A 24,476-nucleotide genomic window follows, 5' to 3' on the forward strand; every position below is an offset into this window, starting at 1 on the left:
CCTATGTTCTATTTTTAGCCACTTGGTTCATGTTGATTGGCAGGTGGGGTCATCAGACAATTTTTTAAAACTAGGTACTCTAATAATGATTGTGGCCAAGTTTGAATAAATTTGGCCCTGTTGTTTTAAGGAGAAGATTTTTGTAAAAGTTTACGACGGATGATTGACGACAAGTGATAAGAAAAGCTCTCCTTGCCCTTTGGGCCAGGTTTAAGCTAAAAAGGTCATGGTAAAATTAACTCTGTTAAATTGACATGTAAACTTAGCAATAATAAAAAGACTCAATATAGTTGACCTATAACTTAATAATAGTAAATATGAAACTGACCTTTGTCATGCTGGAGCTTTAAAAACTGATTGTACAATATCAAGTTTTGCTAATTTTTGAAATTCCGTATGGTGACCTATAGATGCATAAATCCATATCATTTGATTATCTCATTGGCAATCATACCACATCTCCTTATCTTATACTAATCATGAAAACTTAATGTTGATCAATAAACAATGAAAGCAGGAAGACCCTGCAAAGCTGACATGTACACCTTGCAATGATTCTATAGAAAATATGTAGAATCTGAGCCAATTGCTATAAAAATTGTTCAGTGAACCATTAAAATGAGGTCATGGGTAATGGACATATGCCATTAACCAAATCCAGTAATTTCAGAAATTATTTTTTCTATAAGTGCACATTGTTGGATGACTGTATGGATGACAATTAGAAAATGATTATAAAACTTGAAAAGAACTGGTCCTGGGAAGCTAATGAATGATAATACTATGTACGCCATGTAAGCTTTTATATTTAGCATTTTCTTCTTCCATTCTAAGTGGCACTCATAAATATCTGAAATAACTAAGTGCCTATTCAAATGTTCAATACATTTAGTTATGTCAGTTCAAGTATTGACTAGAAGAAACAAAGATCCCCAAAATACATACATTTCTTTAAAAAAAAAGTCTGATCTGCAATGAGGTTGAATCAACAATGTTTGTTATAGTACAACTTTTTTTATAGACCTTGGACTGGTGACGAGACTAATTTCCATCAACCCTTCACTGTTTCGTGAATAAAAAGATTTTTATGTATATATAACAGCATTTATTTTATCAAAATATCTGTAATACATATAAAATAACAAAAAATTAACTATACTCATTTCTTGGTTTAGTGTAGAAATTTACAATAATACCATTCCTTCAAACATCCTTAAAATAATGCTAAAAATAAGTCAATCCTGTGCTTTTTGAAGAGGCTTTGACGTTTCTCAATACCAATGGGTAAAGGTTTTCATGTTACAGTTTAAATTTAACACTTCAATTTGTTCACTTGCTCAGAAATAGTTAAAGGGTTGTTAGCATAAAGTAAGTGCAGAGTAATAAAAAAAGAACTTACCATCCAATTTCAATGATTAAATTTCTGTTCAATGAAAAATGTATGGAAAATATAGCACCTATTTATCAGACATACTATAAAACAAGAGGACCACCTGTGCCTTTATGGCTCACCTAGAAAAAAAAACCAGTTTGCTAACTTAAATCCAATTATTTTTGAGATAACAGCCAAAATGGCAAAAACAATAAAACTTAACATTTCAGGCACAATAACTCAAAAACAGGCAGTCAAATTTTCAGAGTAGATAGATCTTGTCATGCTGACAATTTTTGCATCTTACATTTTTAATCTAGCTCCAATAGATTTCATAACAGCAAAAAAATGGGAAAACTGGGGGAAAAAAATGTATATATTTGAGGGGCAATAACTCCAAAAACTAAAAAGGAAAACTGCAAGTTAAAAAATAATTTGCCTGTTGTTTATCTCACAGTAATATGGATATCCTTACATGCCCTACCAGTCATACAAATCATTTGGATTTTCAAGTTAAAGCTTCTGATTTATTTTTCCTTTTTACATAACATTAACAGTTACAAACTACATACATACATATATTACTGTAAAGTCATTAATAAAATAATGAAACATACTGGGTAGAGTTATAAGTAAGATATTTTAAATGAAAAGATTTAGCTCAACAAGAAAACAAACAAGCATGGATTAATTTAAGTTAAACATTGCTGTAACATCTACTAATTTATGCTTCCTCCACCACTAAATACTGGCCTCCACAGAATAGCCAATAGTGCAGAAAGTTGTGTTAAACACCAACAAATCAATCAATCAATCTACGAATTTATTCATAGCAGTTTCTTCTTCTAAAATCAACACTTCTTGCTTTAGCAATTTAAATAAAGTCACCAAATTATATTCTCTTTTTTCTGCTTACATTAATTAAGTGTATGAATGGCTGATTAACTTATTTCTGTTCACAAAGGGATAGTTGGGGCAATATGCGTAATTGATTTTACATATGCGGTAATGGTAACGTTTTCCTCTGTAGCACAGTCCATATCTTAAATTTGGATATGCATGATGGCTCATTTCGAAGCTGAGACATTTTCACATATGTGGTTAAATTTTCAGGTACGAGGTGTGATTCATTTTTCTGTAAATTAGCACACCCCGAAAATCCTTTCGTGATGCGGCTCCTGGTGGTAAAAACTCCCTTTTTTCACACAATGAGTTCTTTGAAAATTTAATACTTTGCATACATTTAATAACTGCATAGTTTTTACAAATTTATTCTATGGTCCTCTACTTTTCAAATTAACACAAATGATTAAGCTCATTCACTTGTTAAAAATAGAAACATGTCCAATATCACTACACAGAGATTTTTTGTTTACGCACAACTTTTGTGTTCCTCAAGTTGAGGCGCATTAGGGATATTGACCCAGTTTAAAGCTTTTTTAACTTATGCAATTTTCATCAGCTGTCACAGGGGATGCAACTAACACTTTAGTGTTTGTATACTTCTGTAGTGAAAAGCAATTACTGTATAAACATTAATTTTCATGGGGTTAAAATTTCGTAGTTTTGTATCCAAAAGTAAGTTCGTGGGGATTAATTTTCGTGGTTTTTAAGTTTAGAAAATAATTATATAAATGTCACTCTATAATTGACAATACTCAATAAAACTGATCTGAACTTTCGCCGTTGGGAAAAATCAATAATTGCATTTCATAGTAACAGTGAGCACTAATCAAGTGTTGTAACCTGCATACGCTAATTGGCTTTTACACACCTTTTATGTTTTATCCAAGGACAATGATTGTGTAATAAATGTATTACGACTTCATCAATTATATAAAGTCTATAAGATTTTGTCAGATCATAAAATAATGTAAATCTAGAGTTAAATTTTCGTTGGGGTTTTAATTTCGTGGATAATTCTTATCCACGAAATAAACGAAATTAAATCCCCCACGAAAATTTCTGCTTTTACAGTAGTTAAAAAGTAAATTGTAGATTTAGCATTTATTTTGTAACTTTTATATTCATACTTGAAATTCCGTTTGAATGTACATTTTTTGTGCGAAAGTTATAGATAAATTTCTGAATCATGCCACGAAATAAACGAAATTAAATCCCCCACGAAAATTTCTGCTTTTACAGTAGTTAAAAAGTAAATTGTAGATTTAGCATTTATTTTGTAACTTTTATATTCATACTTGAAATTCCGTTTGAATGTACATTTTTTGTGCGAAAGTTATAGATAAATTTCTGAATCATGCCACGGAATAAACGAAATTAAATCCCCCACGAAAATTTCTGCTTTTACAGTAGTTAAAAAGTAAATTGTAGATTTAGCATTTATTTTGTAACTTTTATATTCATACTTGAAATTCTGTTTGAATGTACATTTTTTGTGCGAAAGTTATAGATAAATTTCTGAATCATGCCATTTAACTAAAATTTCTGATTACAAAAGTGCTGATAAGTACTTATAATTTTGATTTATATATATATATATTTTCATGATTTAAATCTACTACCTACAATGTTCTTATTGTTGTTAGTGCTACATTCAAGATCATCAAATGGTTACTTGAATGCCCTAACAATATAACAATGAGGCCCCTCATGGGGGTGTCCAAGTAATCACATAATCACAAACTTTTTGCCAATATAATCACATAATCATTAATTATTTTTTTAAACAAGGTAATCAAATTATCAAAAATACATGCAGTCCTAGATTATCAAATAATCAAATAATCATGAAATATTTGGTCTGATAATCAAATAATCACTATAAAAAAAGCCAAGTAATCACATGATCAAAAACCCCATGAGGAGGCTAAACAATAAGGTAAAATTATGATAAAAAAAATGCTGAAAGGATGTCTCAACAATGGCTAAATCAAGATATATCATGGAATTATACTTTGTAAAAAAGATACATTCCACACCCCATGCTCAAGAATAATTGAACAAACCAAGGCTTTTCAACAGCAATAAAAGCACTGTTTCTTTGCTTGGTTTTTTCATGTGCATGCAGTGTTGAGATACAGATCAAGGATTTTGAAAGGGGGGACTCACAAAGAAGGCAACATTAGTAGGATTTGTCAAAAGTCTGCATTAACAATATACCCCTAAATCCGTCTATGGTGATTGATACAACTTATTATTTCTTTCAATTTTCTATTGTATATCCCTAGAACACAATACAAAATTAAATACATTCAGAAACTGTATTCTGCAGGATAGTATTCACATTTAATTAAAAATTTTAATTAATATTTAAGATATATCTATAACTGAAATATTTGGGTTAAATTATTTTTATTATAATTTCGAATCTTTACTGTTTTGTTCTATCACACCAGATTGTAACAATTTTTCTATGACACTATCACTATAACCCATTTCTCTCATAATCATTAGTGTTTGTTGTCCAATCACAGGCTGAGGTAGGACCTTATCAACTCCTGGTGTCCTTGACAACCTAGGTGCTGGACCGGGCTCATAGCTACCAGACTCATCCTGTAAAAATGTCTTATTATCCACATTGTGTAAATGTTCTGCTGCCTCTTTAGGTTCTAGTACTGGACTTACACAGGCATCTAAATTTTGAAATTGGTATACCCATTCATCACGAGACTTGGTAAGAAAAACGTCTTTAAACAGTTTCTTCATTTCTTCAGGATCATCTGTTTGTTCAATATGTTCTAACCCAAGACCTGAAAAAAAAAAAAAAAAATTAAAACCAAATTTATACAGCAAGGATGGATTGTTCTATTTAAACATACCTGAGAAAGGTAGCATGTTGTTTTCTTTAATGTATGTAGAGTATGATTTAAGAATAAAACATAGATGTGGGTGTTATACCATTCATTCTTAGCTTAATAAATTCGTCAATTCTTGTCCATTTTTATTCCTTTTTAGCTGTTTTTTAAGAATGCATAACTAATACGGCAGTAGCTCATTTGCTTTCATTTAAAATTATATGAAATTTGTTTGTTGGTTGATGTTTAACACAATTTCCAGCGACCTTGGTTATATCAAGTCGGCCACTTTTTATAGGTGGAGGAAACAGGATTTCCAAGAGAGAACCACACCCTTCTGCAGGGAAATTAAAATTTTGTGCCATCATCTGATTTTATTTTTTGCTGTTTTGGTTAAAAAATGTGATTGATAATATCATTTATAAGAACACTTTTTGTACCAGAAAGAGGTAATCAATGGCTGACCATATTTGGCATTAAATTAAAAAACATATTCTACAACAGTCTTATTATGTTCATTTTTTTTATCCTCAAATAATTTTTTAATCGGTGAAACTGGTCTTCTTTGAATCCTTTGAAAAATGGAGAGATTTTGTTCTGATTAAACAGGTTTTTTTTCCTGTATGCCTGATAAAAAAAGTTCAATTCACACAGGTTTCTGATTAATGCAAGGGTTGGGGTAGACTGTTGGTTTCATTGTATTAATAAATTGCAAAAACTGTAAGTCTCAACTTCAAAATTCATAAAATTATCAATAATGTATGAATATTGGTGAGATAATAATTCTATATTTAATTAGTAAACCATACCTTTTATCAATTCCTTAAAAAATTGTGGCTCCAATGCTCCAACCGATATGTATTTTTTGTCTTTGGTTTCATAGACACCATAAAATGCTCTCCCACCATCTAAAGTATTATCTCCCCTTTCTCTGCCCCAAATATATGGAATTTTCTGAGAATTAGATAACCAACTTCCTGCAAATAAAAGCATTATATTTAAATAACTTATTACAGATTTCTTGAAATTATTCATACCTTATTTAGTTATTAAGACTTTCTGCCATATATTTAATGCATCTATAACAGGTGATATACTTTTTTTCCATTGCAGTTGTCTTCCCTTTTACCAGAAGAAAATAAAATGTATTATGTTATGTTATCCCATGTCAAGAAGCCTCGCTTTTATAGTAACGGTAAAAAACGTAAAGAGTAATGTCTTTTTCATCTTAAAAATAATAAGAGTTGCTTTCCTGTTACAGGACAACTTCCCTGTCAAAATTTGCCTCACGGTTAAATTTAAGATTTAATCAGTTTTAAGACCATGACATTATTAACTACTGTTAATTTAGAAATTTGTTTGCACATTTATTATTGCAACTGTTGAACACAAGAGACTAAATTATTCCCAGTTTAGGATATGCTACAAACAAATCATGCTATACACATTTAAAATGTGAGTTTTTTATTTTTGCCAAACCTAGTATCCTGTTGAAATTTGCAAAATCATAAAGAGATTTATGGTCCATAACATTGTGTTCAAATTTCAAAAGATTTGAAACTCATTATTATCAATGTCAGCTAGAAATTCTTGATACCAAACTTCTAATGTAACTAAGCAGCATAACTCTTGAACAGTAAATGTCAACATCATCATAATAGATGTTTACCTGTAGTTTTCTGGTTCATGACATTCTTTTAAAATTTCAAAAGATGTGGTGAAGCAGGACTTAAGTTATCATCCTGAAACCAAACTTGCGACAGAAAGACATACGACAGATAGACGGACATATGGCATCATTTTTATCCCCAATTTCCAATACAGGGGTATAAAAGCTTTGCAAAAATTTCTGAATTTACAGTTTTCACTTTTTACAAATAAAATGTATCTTCATAATGCAATCAATAGAAATGTTGCTAACAGAGGAAGATTTCCCTTTAGCATGAATACTGCATCCTGTGAAGTAATGTATTTGAAAGATACATTCGTTTATAATTAACACAAAATTCTAAAAATTTATGTATCAGTATTTCTTTTTAGGTTTAATATATTTTGTGTTGCTTTATCACTGATATATACCAAACATAACATTTTTTCATGCAGTTCATATGTGTAATAATTAATATTTCTTGTTAATTATGTAAAATCTTAATCTCCTGTTATCGGTGGTAGTTTTCAATTTTTTGTTTAGCTTACCTACATATGCTGAGCCTTCTACCATACTATTATCAACAACTTGTCCTTTACCAGAAATACTTCTCTCATACAAAGCCATTACAATTCCTAAAGCACATGTTAAACCACCACCAGCAAAGTCGGCAAGTAAATTCACAGGTTGCAATGGGGGCTCTCCTTTCTTCCCTAGATATGACAGTAAACCTGCAATTAAAAAAAAAAAAATCAGTCATATATGCTCTCGTTCTTCCCAAGAAATGACAGCAAACCTGCAATTAAAAAAATGTCAGTCATATATGCTTGAGAGTTTTTTGCTAATGGTGCTTTACGTAATGTTTTACCCATTATTCAAAATATGAAGGAAGATCATATATTTCATCTTATATCTAATACATTTTTCTTTCAATATCTTATTTAATATATATGTTTTAAAATTTAAGTATGGTAACAGTAAACAAGAGGCTCTCAAGAGCCTGAATCGCTCACCTGTATTTCAGAGGAGAAGATTTTTAAATGTTAGCAAATTTGATGAACAAATTGTGTAAAATTGTCTTTAAAGGGCAATAACTCCTTAAGGGGTCAATTGACAATTTTGGTCATTTTAACTTTTTTGTAGATCTTACTTTGCTGAACATTATTGCTGCTTAGTTTATATATATCTATAATAATATTCAAAATAATAACAAAAAACTGCAAAATTTTGTTAAAACTACCAATTCGGTGGCAGCAACCCAACAATGGGTTGTTCGATTCGTCTGATAATTTCAAGGCCGATAGATCTTGACCAATTAAACAATTTTACCCGTGTCACATTTGCTCTAAATCATTTAGTTTTTGAGATATAAGCCAAAAACTGCATTTGACCCTTATGTTCTATTTTTAGCCATGATGGCCATGTTTGTCAATGGATACAAACTTCGGATACAATTTATAAACAAGATACCCTAAGGACATTTAGTTAAAGTTTGAAGGTAATTGGCCCAGTAGTTTCAGAGAAGAAGATTTTTAAATGTTGGCAAACTTGATGAACAAATTGTGTAATATTGTCTTTAAAGGGCAATAACTCCTTAAGGGGTCAATTGACAATTATGGCCATTTAACTTTTTTGTAGATCTTACTTTGTGAACATTATTGCTGCTTACAGTTTATATATATCTATAATAATATTAAAAATAATAACAAAAAACTGCAAAATTTTGTTAAAACTACCAATTCGGTGGCAGCAACCCAACAATGGGTTGTTCGATTCGTCTGAAAATTTCAGAGCTGATAGATCTTGACCAATTGAACAATTTTACCCCATGTCAGATTTGCTCTAAAAGCTTTAGTTTTTGAAATATAAGCCAAAAACTGCATTTTACCACTATGTTCTATTTTTAGCCATGACGGCCATGTTTGTCAATGGGTCAAAACTTCGGATACAATTTATAAACAAGATACCTTAAGGTAACACGATACCGAATGAAGTTACGCCACGAGTTATCGTTCCTGACGTTATCGATTAATGTTCACACATACAAGCCAATGCAGCAGGTTCTGCAATCACAAAGTGATTATTTAAAATAATAAAAAAAACATTTTTGGTAATTCATTATGTGACATTTTTAACGGTAACTTTCCCTAGATGTAGAGTGCTGAGAGTTTTGATGCAATACGTAACGGTTAACTTATTTGACATAGATTGCTTTATCGTTTTCCGGCAATTCTTCTGCTCATTGTTAACCTTTAAAAATGTATTACTTTACTTTTAAATATTGTGTTTCTTTAATATTTAAGCATCTGCACGATTTATCTTATATATGTTTTTATGCATAACAGACTGAGTTTTAACACTTTATTTTATTCTTGGTTTATTTTTGCAATAAATACTTATTCATGATGCGCGCCGTATCGCCATGAAATTTTGTTTTGAAAGTCGGAATCTAATCTATAGACACTTGGGATGATGTGTGAAAAAACAACTATTAATTCGTGTTAAAATGGTCGTCAAAAACACCGCTCGGGCAAAATGGAACAAGGAAATTTATCGGAATGAGAATACGGATAGAATTAGGCGAAAAAGCACAATATAAGCAGACTTTGATACTCATACAGAAAATAGTTTGTTAGTATGGAATGTAAAAAACGTGGTTTAACTTGGTTATTTTGCCGAATAACTTTCCCTATGTTCCAAGTGTAAACAGTCTCTGAAAATCATTGGTTTGTACAGAGTAAATCCGATATAGTTTCGGAAACATTTTAAAAATAAAGTGCTAGCTTTGTAACCCTATAGACCAAGTCTACACAGGGCAGACAGCAACATCGGAATGAGGCCTGAGAAAGTTAACGTAGGCTGAGAAATACATGGGAACTTGTATCGGCAAAAATAAAATAAAAAAAATTCAGGTCCCGTTACAATCTGATTAAAGCCAGCTCCAAGTATCCACTTGCGTCTATAAACGCAAGTTGATAGTTCGGACTGGCTCTAGTCAGACTGGTTCAGTTACAATTTTTTTCTCTCGAAATTTACAAGCAAACGACTGACTAATTATTTTTCAAACGGCAGAAAGAGACTGAAATAGCTTGATCTTGAAATCATTTAGATTTTATATTCATGTTAATTTACGCTTGCATGGGTATTCGGTGGTAGTGTGGTTTTTTTGGTGTGATTTGAGTTGGAAATAATTTACATTTACAAGTTCGGAGACAAAACGACTGAAAGAGAATAAACATACCGTAGTTGCCTTTTGAGGCCCTGAGGGACATATTGCTCACATACTAGGCGTCAGGAAAAGCCCGAGGAGTTCCACAGTCTTAAAAGGAGTTTTTTAGAACAAGTATAAAAGTATATCTATATACATGTAAAAAAGAAGTGTTTTTATTTCTTTGTGTGGATAAATATACTATATAAATATATGTACATTGTAATATAAAATGTATGTGTACGAGCTTTAGAAACACGATGAAAAGCGAGACTCGCCGACCTTTCCACTTGTTTCGTAGTGAGTACAAATACATTGAATTTTATATTTCTGACAATGTACATAATTTTTATATTTTGTTTTTATTCTACAATTTACACCCCAAGGATGACTAGGAAATAGAAATATGGTCACTTGGTCTTCTTCCGACCTGCAGTCAGAAAATGCTTCCAAAGTGGAGCGTCCATTTGGCTGTGCGGGATGTATCAAGTTTGCACCCACATCCGGTCAGAATGGGGACGTTAAATCCGATGCCTCGTGTAAAGAGAGTTCTACGCTCTTTGAACATTAAGAACCCTTGAAACAACTATTTGAGAGGTCCGTAGGTGGCCTGTTGCGAAACAAAATGTCTGTCCCTATCCAATATACCCTCATTTTCCAGTGTCAGTCCAAATTTTCTCGACCATCATCCCAGATGGCCTCTATTACAAAACCTAGCTACTGTATTTATTGTTAACTTGTTCTCGTCCTAAACATGCATGAACTATTTGCCACTGGACGTTAAGCAACCTACAATCAATCCTACAATTGACACCCGTCACTTATAACTTTAATTGTTAAAATTTAAATCATTGCCCCTAATTTTTTCAAAGCAATCGACCGCTTGCTCATTATGGAAGTGGGGTAACATGAGACTTTATTTGTAAAAGGACAAGTACAAATAAAACAAAAAAATATATGGTACATGTTTTTTGTACAAAAGTTGGCTGTTATAATAATAAATGGAGATATGGGATATGCAATTTATAAGATAGCAACATCTGGACATTTAACGACATCAAAACTAAAGACCTCAAGAAAATTGTGACTAATGCTAATTGGACGAGTATCTTTTTATTTCTAATTTGTAGTTTTAGTAAACGCTGGTCCCCTAAATTGGAAAGTATGTGTAGTATAATTATCACAGTAACATTTCAGTCTCTTAGTACATATTTGTTAAGTCTTAAAACTTTTGTTCTTCTTGAGAAAATTCAAACCATAATGAAATAAGGAGATGCGGTAAGATTGCCAATTAATCAACTTTCCACCAAAGACAAAATGACGGAAATGGTAGCTTGCTTACATTGCTACTTCATTTTAGATCTCCAAATTACCATTCCATTATATGAACTGCATATTCAAAAATATGTTTTGTCACCAAAATTCCAATAGAGCACATATCATCATATTGTTTCACCCGTGTCCGTTCGACCGTCAATCCCGCACTTGACATATATACATAGGGTTTATACCTACGGCTAATTATTTAGGACTACAGTCTTTTTGCTTCAGGTTTAAATTATTTACCTGGTGTTACTACTCATATTAAAGGTACGCATGTCGTCTGGATTTTCTTTATTTTTTGTTCATGACAGGTTGCTGGATTAGGCATTTTGATAACATATAAAAGGAACGCAGTGTACAGACTCCGGCTTACATCTCCTACATGTGGGATTTCAAGCTGGAACTTTTATATTTCGCGGTTTGCTTTACTTATAAAGAATGAATATATGATCTCAAGATTTGTTTTGTAAATAATTTTCCACAAATGACAGACTGTTGAACTTTGTGAAATTTTGCATACAGTTTGCAAGGTTTGTCCGACTTGCTCAACCAACCAACTCACACATTTACACCACGTAGAGTACACTATACTAATGTATGTACCAAGTCAAGAATATGACGGCTGTTTATCATTCTTTCGATGTATTTGAGCTTATGATTTCGTCATTTGATAAGGGACTTTTAAGTTTTGAATTTTTCTTTGAGTTTTGTTATTTTATTTTTTAGAATGTGTATTTTATCAGGATCATTATTTTCCCTCATAATTTTCACAACTAACAGAATGTTTAACCTTTTTTGACTGGTGCATCAAATTTGTCTTTTATAAACAACTGTTTTCCAAATTGTATTGTATCGTCCCGAACATGCATGAACTATTTACCACTGAACGTTAAACAACCATCAAAAACCAAGCAATTATAAAACTGTTAACTGAATCAAATTTTTTAAGTACTCTATTTCTGCATGGATGCAGCGATGACACCACCATTGTCTTAAATGATGGAGTTAAAAACTCAGTAATTCAAATGAACCACACGTGAAATTTTTCATGTTATTTTCACGTGAACTTTACAAAAATTTGGAGGTATTTTTCATGATTTTAATTAAATTTAGAATAAAGATATTATTTGAATAATCTTATTATAAAAATTTACGTGAATTCAACGTGTATCAAATTCCGTTGATTTATGCATGAACTATTATCATAAGATTCACGTGGAACCAACCAGTTCAAGCAAGTTTCAAGTATATGCTCGTTTGGTGTGAAATTCAGACGAGATTAATGTTAATTCATGTGAGTGAAATTTCCATGTGCAGGACGAAATAAATTTATATCAGTAGAATTTCATATTGCATAACTAGGAAATTTACGAAGCCCGACAGGGGAAATGAAAATAAATAAACAACATTCAGATCCTGACACATATTTTGTTTTCCATATCTCTGAGTAGGAATAACGTTATATTCTGTATTCAATAACGTCATACGTTTTCGGTCAAATTCTAGGCATATCGATCAACTTTGAAGCCATTTATCTCAAAAACAAGGATGGTGACATATGAGTTTTTTTATGTGTATGGATTCAGTATGCAATCCTGGATATTATGTTAGATTTTTGTTTTTCTCCGTATATAAGAACATATCCATCCATTGGAAAATCTAAAAAGGAAAGCCGAAAAAAAGCCATTTCTCCTATATACCTATGTAAATTTGTTGCCAAAATTGACGTATTCCTATCAAAATACCAAGAAAACAAAAATGGTGACCCCCATTTTTTATTACATATTCCGATGTAATTCGATTCAAAGAACACGTGTGTGAAAAAGTTTGGAAATCGGGAGATATGCCATTCGGTATCGTGTTACCTTAAGAAACATTTAGTTAAAGTTTGAAGGTAATTGGCCCAGTAGTTTCAGAGAAGAAGATTTTTAAATGTTAGCAAACTTGATGAACAAATTGTGTAAAATTGTCTTTAAAGGGCAATAACTCCTTAAGAGGTCAATTGACAATTATGGCCATTTTACTTTTTTGTAGATCTTACTTTGTGAACATTATTGCTGCTTACAGTTTATATATATCTATAATAATATTAAAAATAATAACAAAAAACTGCAAAATTTTGTTAAAACTACCAATTCGGTGGCAGCAACCCAACAATGGGTTGTTCGATTCGTCTGAAAATTCCAGAGCTGATAGATCTTGACCAATACACCTTATCGCTATTCCCGGCTGACCCGAGAATCTGTCCCGCTTGAACTTTTGACGTCATACAACAATCACTTTTCCATTGTGGCGTCAGATATTTTGTATTGTGACGTCAAAATTTTACGGGAACCTGTGTGATGGCCAGTTATGGCGGACAAATAGCGATAAGGTGTATTGAACAATTTTACCCAATATCAGATTTGCTCTAAAAGCTTTAGTTTTTGAGATATAAGCCAGAAACTGCATTTTACCACTATGTTCTATTTTTAGCCATGGCGGCCATGTTTGTTGATGGATCAAAACTTCGGATACAATTTATAAACTAGATACCCTAAGGAACATTCAGTTAAAGTTTGAAGGTATTTGGCTCAGTAGTTTCAGAGGAGAAGATTTTTGAAATAGTTTACGACGACAGACGACGACGGATGCCAAGTGATGGCATAAGCTCACATGGGGCCCTTCGGGCCCCGGTGAGCTAAAAATAACTTTTTTTATTTCTGTTTACTTGAATTTATTTAACCTAATAGGTTGAATTGTGTTTACAAATAAGGTCACTGCAAAGAGGAGCATGTCTTCCAAGCTCTAAATACCAGGTGACCATGACTTTTGACTTCGATAATATATGGTGTTCACCTTTCACTTAGGATCCTAAGTTTTGTTGCTGGATCAGATTAAAGTGGTAACCTTTATTATCCCCTTACTGTGTTATAGACATATACTGTAGAAACATTAATTTTCGTGGGGTTAAAATTTCGTGGTTTTGTCTCTTTATAAGATTTCATGGGGGTTTAATTTCGTGGTTTCCAGTAAATGGAAGTGATATTATATGTAGATTAAATTTTTGTGGGGGTTTTAATTTCGTGGATATATTCTTTCCACGAAATAAACGAAATTAAATCCTCCACGAAAATTTCTGCTTTAACAGTAATTGAAAGAAAGACGAACAAATCAACAAATTACTGTATCCCTTCCATGTCTTGTTGGGGGACAATAAGATTTGAATGAAAATATGCACGAAGACCCAACAAAACATATTACTAGAATATACCTTATTACAAGTTTGAAAAATTAAATCAAATGAATCTCCAAATTTTTGTACATAATATAAACCAAAATGTATAATTTATTAAAATTGTGTTGTTTTGTTGACAATAACATTTACTATAAATATTGTTTTCTTAATCTATTAAAAATAGATATGGACTTTTGAAAGAAAAAGAAAATTGAATGAAAGAAAATTTTCATGCATACTGTTCAGAAAACTTCAGACATAGAGAGTAAGTTACTTGCTGTCTTTGACCTCAACATCCCTGTGTATTGTACAACGTACCCAATCTTCTGTGATCACTTGATCAATGTGGGATCTTGGTGCATAATTTGAAGAGACTAAGGTGTTAGTCTCACTTAAATAATTCAGTCAAATTACGTAACTATTACTTATTTCTTCAAGTGATTGTGATGCCACATTATTTCATTTTGAGTATGCTTTTTTTTGTCTCAGTGATTTCGAATGCATTTTAATGGTCAATAAGCATCTGTAAAACTGAACAATATTTGGTCAATGTCAGAAATATATCAACTTATTTGTATTCAGCACAAACTGTTGTTCCCCAGTTTCTAAGCCTCATACAAAACAGTTTGATATTTTTCTGACATTGACCTTATATTGTTTATATCTTAGCTAACCTGACATTGATATATAGTTGATATCATGTCCTGCCTTATTTGCAAGTGGTCCTTTCTGTCCAAATCCATTGATTTTAGCATACACCAATCTAGGGTTGTCAGCTAACAGTCTATCTGCACCTAGTCCTAACCTTTCCATTACTCCTACAATTAAGAATATATAATTTTTACCTGTTTATTTATTGATATTCTACATTTTTACATGGGTATTAAATATTCTTCTGTATTTCTCAATATTACATTTAAAGGTAAAAATGTTGGAAAATCTGCAGAAAAAAATTGTTATAATGTACCTTGAATTATTGAAGCAGTTAATTACATTTGTACCTACATCTAAATTTTAGAAGCCCTATTTAATTTGCCATATATAAAAATTGTACAAATATAATTGTATTTAACTCCCTTCCCAAATTTGACAGATAATTTGGAATGTTCTGACTTGGTCCTTCTTGGTTTTTATGCTCTGAATATTTTTAGTTTTGGTTTGTCAAACTTTTTACATTCAGCCTACTATGGATTCATTTATTTTCGTGGGTACCAATTTTCGTGGATTGAGGAAAACTTGCATTTTCATGGATATTCAATTTCGTGGTTTTGGCAGAGTCTACATATATTCCTTTAGAAAATTTGTAATTCGTTGAAATTTAAATTCGTGGTTTCCTTGTTCCCACTAAATCCACACAAATTAGTATCCAACAAATATTAATGAATCCACAGTACCTAAGCAGAAACATGTGCCATTTGCATGTAATTTGTATCATACATCTATACAATACTCACAAATTTAATGTTTTTTCTGCAGACCTGGCCTTTCGGTCATAAAACTTGACTCAGTAGTCGAAATACAAAATTTGTGCTCAAAATGCCAAATCAAGTATTTTGATTGTTTGAGTCTGAGGTCTATAATTGTACTCATAAGTTTTATGACAGCAAGGGCTTTTGTTTTGGATATTTTGTACATGTTTTGAGTTATATCTAAAAATATGAAACTGAATGTCTCTTTAATTTTGCTGCTTAAGGTAGATGGGGGGTCTAAATTAAAATCCATAGAATTTTTTAATATTTTGTCAAAATGTAGTTTATATCATGCTTTTTTCAAAGATATAATAAAAAGTATGGGTCACTGGGCTTTTTTTTCACGCTACAGGTTGTGCAAAATTGTGTGATAAAAAGAAAACTACACAAAAGACTTTTAAGATAAAATATGAGAAGATAGCTCTAATAATATGTTTTCAGATAAGAAAAAGAAAAAAAGGGGGAACCGGACTAGTTTTCTTTCTACATAATAAAAAAGGCAAATTCACAATACATTCTATTATAAAAATCACTATCTGAGTTATTTCCCCTTATGTGGCAAAGTTGAAAAAAATGAATCAAACAAAAATATTCTGTTTTTTGGTAAAATACAGCCGTAAATATGATAAAACACATAATTTTCTATGTTAATATGAAAAGTCTCAATTTAATTTTCCATAACATGTTCCAATATATCAGTCATCTCATTTAACCTGTAAAAACCTTATTTAATCCAATTTTAATCACAATTTTCTTTGGTTGCTATGGAAATAATTCTGTTGCTATGAGGAAAAAATTGGACAATAAAGAAAATGAAGTTTCCATTCAGATTATTCATAGTCAGTCAATTATCTCATTATTTGCTTAGAAATAAATTTGATATTACAAGATTTAACCCAAAATTTAACCATAAATCCATTACCATGGCAACAATATTAAAAACATATTTTTTTTGTAAATTTTGAAGATCTGACTTGGATGTATAACTGACAAAAATTTCAAATGTCTAACTGGTCTATGTAAGGTACAGTCAATATTTCATTAAAGTAAGCATATTTTCAGCTTTTTATTGAAAAATCCTATGCCAATCAAGTATGTAAAAAAAATATTTCCATGGAGGAAAGGGTTAAAGATGTTCAGTGTTTGACTAAAGCCAGCCCCATTATCCACTTGCATTTGTCAAACACCAGTGAATAGTGAGAGCTGGTTTTAGTCAGGCTGAAGGACGTTAAAACCAAAGAAAATTATTATTAAAATTCTTTAGATCGGAAATAATCATCAAAACAAATGTTCGGAAGTTTAATTTTAGATTTCCAGCTTCTATTTTGCATTCAATTCATCAACAAATCCTAATCTCACCGGGTCTAAAGGGTTCAATGAGAACATCTGCTTTGGAGCACATCTTATGTACAATGTTTAATCCTTCTTCTTGTTTTAAATCAATGGCAATTGACTTTTTTCCTCTCCCCATACAATCTGTATCAGCAAAGGATTTTGTCTGAAAATATATAGCAAAACTTAAAGGTTAAATCAAGGATTAGTAGTGTATTCTATGATAACAATCTTTGTTTACAAAAAAAAACATGTGACTATATAATTCATTATCATTGGTTGCTGCTTGAAAATAAAATGATGTCAGGTAAACTTAATGTGAAGATTAATTCTAAACCAGATGTGTTATAGTGTGCTGCTATTTATACATGTATAATAAATAAAAAAAAAATTGTGACAAAGATCAGAGACACAGCTATCAAACAACATCAGATTACCAATTAAAGCAAAATAATTACTTTAAATTCAAAAATTTGGATTCAATTTACAGAAAGAAAAACAACCGCCAAAACAATTTCTAAATTTATGGTATATCCATAAGTGATCTTAGATATTATATTATCATTTAATATGTAATCTGCCCATCTTTATTTACTTTTGTGTTATATCATACTTTTCTTGTCTTGTAAAATTTTAAACAAAGTATGAAGCAATCTACTTTGTCTAGCGTATAATAAATAGTACATTTCATCAACTATGACATTTTCAGCCAGTACCAAGTCAGGCTACCTGAAATATATGTTGTTCTTTGTGACTTGTCTGCTTTTATGTCTTTTTTTCCATAGAATTTGGGTGTTGGTGTGGTCTAGCTGCATGTTGTACACTCCAGTAATTAGAAGAATTCCTGTCATTCCAATTTGAGGTATCATGACATGAGTAACAAAACTGGTACCCCTAGCGGAGTGATTAGAAAAATTATTGGGTTCATGTTGCTTAATCTGTAGTTTTCTGTGTAGTATTTTGTGTACTGTATGCATTTTCTGTGTAGTATTTTGTGTACTGTATTTGTCTTTTCTGTATAGTATTTTGTGTATTGTACTTGTCTCTTCTGTGTATTTATATTTTGTGTATTGTTTTTGTCTTTTCTGTGTAGTATTTTGTGTATTGTATTAATTTTTGTCTTTTCTGTGCAGAATGCTGTGTTTTGTTTTTGTCTTTTCTGTGTAGTATTTTGTGCACTGTATTTGTCTTTTCTGTGCAGTATTTTGTGTACTGTTTTTGTCTTTTCTGTGTAGTATTTTGTGTATTGTTTTTGTCTTTTCTGTGTAGTATTTTTTGTATTGTATTTGTCTTTTCTGTGTAGTATTTTGTGTACTGTATTTATCTTTTCTACTTTTTTTCACCCAAAAATATAGGTATTTTTCAACTTATGGTTTAGATTGCCTTTTTGGTATTTTACACTTTTTAAACCTAAGAATTTCTACAATCCATGTATGAGTTCCTAATTTCTTCAATACTACTACAATCAACTGTTTGATTATATATATATATTGAACAAATCTAAAGAGATAGAATATCCTTCTTCTGTGTTTATCTCAAAACTAATAAACTGCTTCGCCGAGCGCAGCTGGATACGACCGCTGGGGTCCAACCCTGAATAGTTGGGGCAAAAATGGACACAATATTCAAGCTTAATACAGGTCTGAATTTGGATTGTAATTAAATATTTGACACATTATAGGTTTCTGACACAGAATAAATGTAGTCCAAGAACTTGAAATTGGTTATATGATTTGAATTTATATTCAATTGAAGATTTCTTGCTGTTGTGCAATACACTGTGCTGTTGTGCAATACTTAGTAAATCTGTTTTCAAACTATATACAAAGAATTAGCAAAATAAATTGTGAACCCAAATTTCTTTTTGGAAAATTGACAATTTCTTAAATTTTGAAGACAATTTCTTTTTGTAAAATGAGGTACAATTTAAGAGACATCCATACACTTAAACACAAGTTATTGTCTGAAAACTAGAAAAATGCTTGTTTTAGACCCTTTTTGGCCCCCAATTCCTGAACAGTTTGGGCAATTACCCCAAAAATGAAACCCAACCTTCTACTTGTGGTATTGAACCTTGTGGTACAATTTCAGAGCAATCAAAATACTTATACACAAGTTATTGTCCTAAAACTAGAAAAATGCTTGTTTTTGGCCCTTTTTGGCCCCTAATTCCTAAACGGTTGGGACCATCACCCCCAAAAACAATCCCAACCTTCCTATTGTGGTATTGAACCTTATGGTCAAATTTCATAGAGATCCATAAACTTAAACTAAAGTTATTGTTCGGAAACCAAATGTCTTCAGCGACAACGCTCTACGACGTGATAGCAATATACGACCCCAAAATTTTTTTTGCAGTCGTATAAAAATCTGTTGATTAAATGTTGTATTTTGGCAATAATACTTACTCTGTCCACTCTAATCACATTAGCGCCAAAATCAGAAAGAATCATTCCACAGAATGGCACTGGAGCCAATCCCCCAAACTCTATCACTCGAATACCTTTTAATGCCATCTGTAAAAAAAATGTTTTTTTTATATCTTCAATTTGATTATAGAAAAATATATGTACATTAATCAATTCATAATGTATAACTGTGCAAGACTCTTTTAAAAGGAATGGACTTTTAAATCTAGAATACATTTGTAGGTAGTGTGAACAACTGTCATATTTATTTTTCAACTGATTGATTGTGTGGTGTTTAACACCACTTTCAGCACTGTTGGCTATTTCGTGGCGGTCAGTTTTTATTGATTAAGGAAGCCAGAGTGCCTGGAGATATTTTCCAACTAAGTGGCTAGATAATTTTTATAAAAGTCTACAGAGCAGCCATGGCAGGAATAATTGTCTAGTTTAAGGTTCCACATCTTCCTAAATTTTGGTAGTCTGTGTAAATATTAGTACCAAACACCTTGACTAAAATTAATTTAGCTCATTTAATTTTCACAAAATTTTGACAAAATATTTATTGACCCTTTGTCAAAAATATAAAAATTTCAAAAAACTTGAACCACACTCTTTATCAGAAAATTTCATTGGATATATAGCAGTTTGACAAACACTAATTTTGATCATTGAGAAGCTAATATTTCCTTAACAATAAAAACGTGATTAAAACTTTCAGCTGATTTTTATAGATTTATCTCCCTGTAGTGTTATGAACCACCTTAAGTGCACATCATTTGTTTGATTTGTAGTTTCTGGAAAATTACCAAATAGGTGTCAACAATGTTAATGGTAATTCACAATTTCTCAGCTTGGCCTATCACTATTTTTAATTTTTCTTGAATTGGACTTTCAAGGTATTTATTTATTTGTCATTTGCATTGAAATATTTAACAATATGACTTACCTTTAGTCCAAATAATTATAACGTCTAGAAAGGCTATTTTAAATTTTTTGCTGAGATGGCTATTTTATTAAAATAAACTTTCAAGACGTCATAATTATACTTCCATTTTTTGCTGTGACCCCTTCCTACGAAGGCGTTACAGCAAATAAACTGTTGACACAGAGATATGTCTCGCCTGTCAGCATCAAATTCAGAACAAGACAATCTGATAAACAGCAATATTGCTTATTAATTCAAAGTCACTGGACCATGATCAAGTGGGCAAGGCCTGAAAATGGTCGACAAACTGAGATGTCGAACAGTAATGTTACTTTATAGAAAATATTGTTGTCTATTGTAAATAGTTCCTATCAATCTAACTAAAGCAGAGAACTTGACACAGAAAATTGCTAATTAATTCAAACTCACTGGACCATGTCCTAGGGCCCCAGGCTAGAGGGCAGGGCTCAAAATAGTAGTCAAACTGATATGTACTGATAGTAATGCAACTTTATACAAAATATCATTGATCTATCACAAGTAGTTCTTATCAAACTGACTTGAGCAGAAAACGTAACAATGAAAATTGCTAATTAATTGAAAGTCACTGGACCTAAGGAGCAGGGCCTCAAAACAGTCTTCAAACATATTAAATATCAATGATCTATCAGGTATCGGGTCCGTTCGGCCCACATACAATTGTTTGCCCCATTTACATGTTCGCCCTGGATTCGTTCGCCCATAGTCTATTTGCCCTAGGTTCATTCGCCCTCCTTTTATAAAAACATGATAAATATCAATGGTATTATTAGGTTTTATAAACTTATTGAGATATTTATAAGGTAAATATTAAAGGAAATACATATTTCTGAAAAATCATGAAAAAAAAAACCCATAGAAATATTTAAAAATTAATGGCTTGTTTTGGAGCATTATTGGCTTCATTGTAACAATTATATTCTTATTTAGAATTACTTTTAATGACTGTTGATTGTAATTTAGATTGACGATTAGGTAAAGTTATGATTGATTGTTGGTTGCTTAACGTCCAGTTAATTAAAAACGTTCTTTTTTTTTTAAATTAACTAGTCAGCTTAGAATGAGTGAAAACAATGATGTACAATGTAAGACATGAAAGGGAAATTTAGTTTTCACAGCTTAAATGGCCTCTTTGATCTCAAAATTGTTTTATTTAGTAGATCATGGTGTAGAAATGTAGAGTGAATGGCTGTGTGATTGTGTCCTTTTAGTATTTATTTTTATATAGAATCTTTCAATTCAGTGCTCTTCAAAATAATAGTGATAAGACATAACTGGTGTGTGATGCGAATGAATTAAGTTAGAGTTGGATCTTGTTATTACTGTTAATGGTTGTTTTCAAATTGTTCAAAAGTATAAAAAAAAATCATAAAGATAACTTGATTTTCAGTTGTTTTAATACATTCAATATCTTGAATCCCTGTACACTTCAGTACAAATCAAAGAAAACTAATTATCAGGTTAAGCAGCATTACAACATAAATATTCGGCGAAATTTTCAACAAACTTTAACATATACTTTAACCCTTACCATGCTGTGCCCGTCATATGACGGGATTACCCAAACCACCGTTATTTGGCTCCAATGGCTCTCCATACTTTTAGAGGTCAACTTTATGATACTTATTTCGAAAGTGATGCATGTTCCCTCACCCTGAGGCTATCTATTGTCATGTTTCTCGTGTTTAAGTTGCATTTTGAGCTCAAATACGAACTTGGAAAATTGAAATAGGATAAAACTGGTTTTTTTTGGAGGGGTGGGCTTCCCTTCGGTGTCTTACACAGGAAGTTCAGAGGCCTAAAACTTTCAAAAATAGTGTAAACCCGCAGGCATATGTCTAATGATCATAATTATTATTGAAATACGTATAGGAAACAACTACTTCCAGTTTCAGGTCCAGTTGAAGTAAAAAATCAGAAAAAAATCGTGAAATTCCGTATTTTTGGTCCAAATGACTTTCTTTAGACTGGTGTTCCTAGATCAGTTTCACTCCAACCTAAGAACTGTTGGGGTTAATGTTTTTACTGGGGTCCACTGTACATGCAGACTACAGCTGGATACCTATATCAGCATCCCTCGGTCTTTGGGGTCAAGAAATAGGACGAAAAATCGTCAAAATTGACGCTTTTTGCACCTGATGAACAACTTTGGGGCAATTTCCCGGCCACCCACCCCCGCCCCGTGATCCCTACCTTAGATTTAAAGGAATCAATATGCTTCAGCGGCAGGGTAAAGCTCATTTGCATATAATTTGCATATTTTTGCAAATAAACGAAAATTAGACATTTTCTGAAAACAATTCAGCATGGTAAGTGTTAATCTTTATTCAAATATTTTATTAACAACAAGACAACAAATTAAAGCAAAAAACAGGGCGAACAGTTATCAAGGCGAACAGGTATTTGGGCGAACAGGTACTAGGGCGAACTGAACTGGATTTGATCTGTCACCAGTAATTCCTATCAAACTAACTCAAGCTGAAAATTTAACAATTTTTTATGCCAACATCGTTATCGTTGGAAAAGCAATCCCTTTGTCTAGCTTTCCGTGACTTTCGTCACAGGTGTGACAAAAAATAAAAAAGCCTTTCAATTCGTCACAATTATTTGGACTAGACTTACTGGTACATTTCTCATTTGCATGATTTGGTACAGTTATCCCGAGGAGGTTTTTAGTATTTTGTACTTGTCTCTTTGCAGTGCAGTAGCAGCAAGATTATTTATCTGATGGCAAGACAAACAATATAAAAATGTTACAAATTTTGTATCAAGTCATTCGTAATCATAAAAAATCTGATGGATAACTGGATATCATAAGAAGAAACATAGTGAAAAGTTGGCGAGCGGGATTTGGGCCGAAACGACTCTGGGTGCGAACTAGTGACCTAGTCTACTTATAACTTTTCTTGTATCTTTCTTTTCTGTAACCTTTGTTACTCCAAATTTTGTGTGTGCATATGTGTAACATTTTTTCTTTGGTATTTTTTTATATATGTTTTACCTCTGCTACTCGCGAGCTTCAAATATTGTGCAGAAAAAAGACCCTTCTCTGTGAAAACGTCTTTAACTTTGGACTTTGTTCATACCAAATACAATATAAAAAATCGTTATGGTGTTGAAGATTATTTCCGGAAAATATTGTAGCCCGAGACCGCAGTGCGTAGCTAATTCATTAAACATTAATATTATTAAATAAACACAAACCTGCGTTTGTAAAGTGTAGTGTACTTCTTTTTGGGAAAAAAAATATCAAATTTATGGAAAAATCTATGTTAAATCATCAGCTCAGCTAACAGTAACAGTCAAAATGTGCCCATTTTCTGAAGACAGTCCCTAAATGTTAACCTTTTCTATTTGAACAAATCACTGCTTTTCTTAAAAACAATGAAAATCACATTTGTCAGAAAGGTTGCAAATAGTTGTATAATTCTATAGTGATATTAAGTGTATTGTAGAATCGAATACAAGATGTCATTCTAACTAACTAACTAACTAACTAACTGACTGACTAACTGACTGACTAACTAACTAACTAACTAACTAACTAACTAACTAACTAACTAACTAACCGACTACCTAACGAACTAACCAACCAACCAACCAACTAACTAACTAACGAACCAATCAACCAACCAACTAACTAACTAATTGACAAACTAACGAACTAACAAACTAACAAACTAACAAACAAACTAGCTAACTAACTGACTAACACTTTTTCCTATCGTCTTGATAAAGAACCTTGCATTCACATCATATAAATGAAACTCATTTTCA

General features: G+C 31.7%; 1 protein-coding gene across 1 annotated transcript; it reads right to left on the reverse strand.

Annotated features, from left to right (window-relative positions):
- Positions 1 to 1,082: 1,082 nt before the first annotated feature.
- LOC127734713 (alpha-methylacyl-CoA racemase-like) lies at positions 1,083 to 23,779 on the reverse strand. The gene is made up of 7 exons (XM_052244724.1): positions 23,701 to 23,779; positions 19,736 to 19,843; positions 17,355 to 17,493; positions 15,201 to 15,344; positions 7,327 to 7,509; positions 5,940 to 6,107; positions 1,083 to 5,085 (listed from the first exon to the last, which is right to left on the reverse strand). The coding sequence occupies exons 2-7, from the start codon at positions 19,841 to 19,843 to the stop codon at positions 4,691 to 4,693; spliced, it is 1,137 nt and encodes a 378-aa protein (XP_052100684.1). The 5' UTR covers positions 23,701 to 23,779; the 3' UTR covers positions 1,083 to 4,690.
- Positions 23,780 to 24,476: the final 697 nt, after the last annotated feature.

Source organism: Mytilus californianus, unplaced genomic scaffold (genome assembly GCF_021869535.1).
Source record: "Mytilus californianus isolate M0D057914Y unplaced genomic scaffold, xbMytCali1.0.p SCAF_3, whole genome shotgun sequence".
In the NCBI taxonomy this organism is placed as follows: domain Eukaryota; kingdom Metazoa; phylum Mollusca; class Bivalvia; order Mytilida; family Mytilidae; genus Mytilus; species Mytilus californianus.

What these genes read in the sequence shown, in the direction of transcription:
- LOC127734713 (XM_052244724.1), bottom strand. Translation starts at nt 19,843, where the DNA reads ATGGCATTAAAAGGTATTCGAGTGATAGAGTTTGGGGGATTGGCTCCA. An exon ending in AGAAGGCTCAGCATATGTAG is followed by an intron (nt 6,108 to 7,326) that starts GTAAGCTAAACA and finishes TTTTATTTGCAG; the next exon opens with GAAGTTGGTTATCTAATTCT. An exon ending in TTTTAAGGAATTGATAAAAG is followed by an intron (nt 5,086 to 5,939) that starts GTATGGTTTACT and finishes TTTTTTTTTCAG; the next exon opens with GTCTTGGGTTAGAACATATT.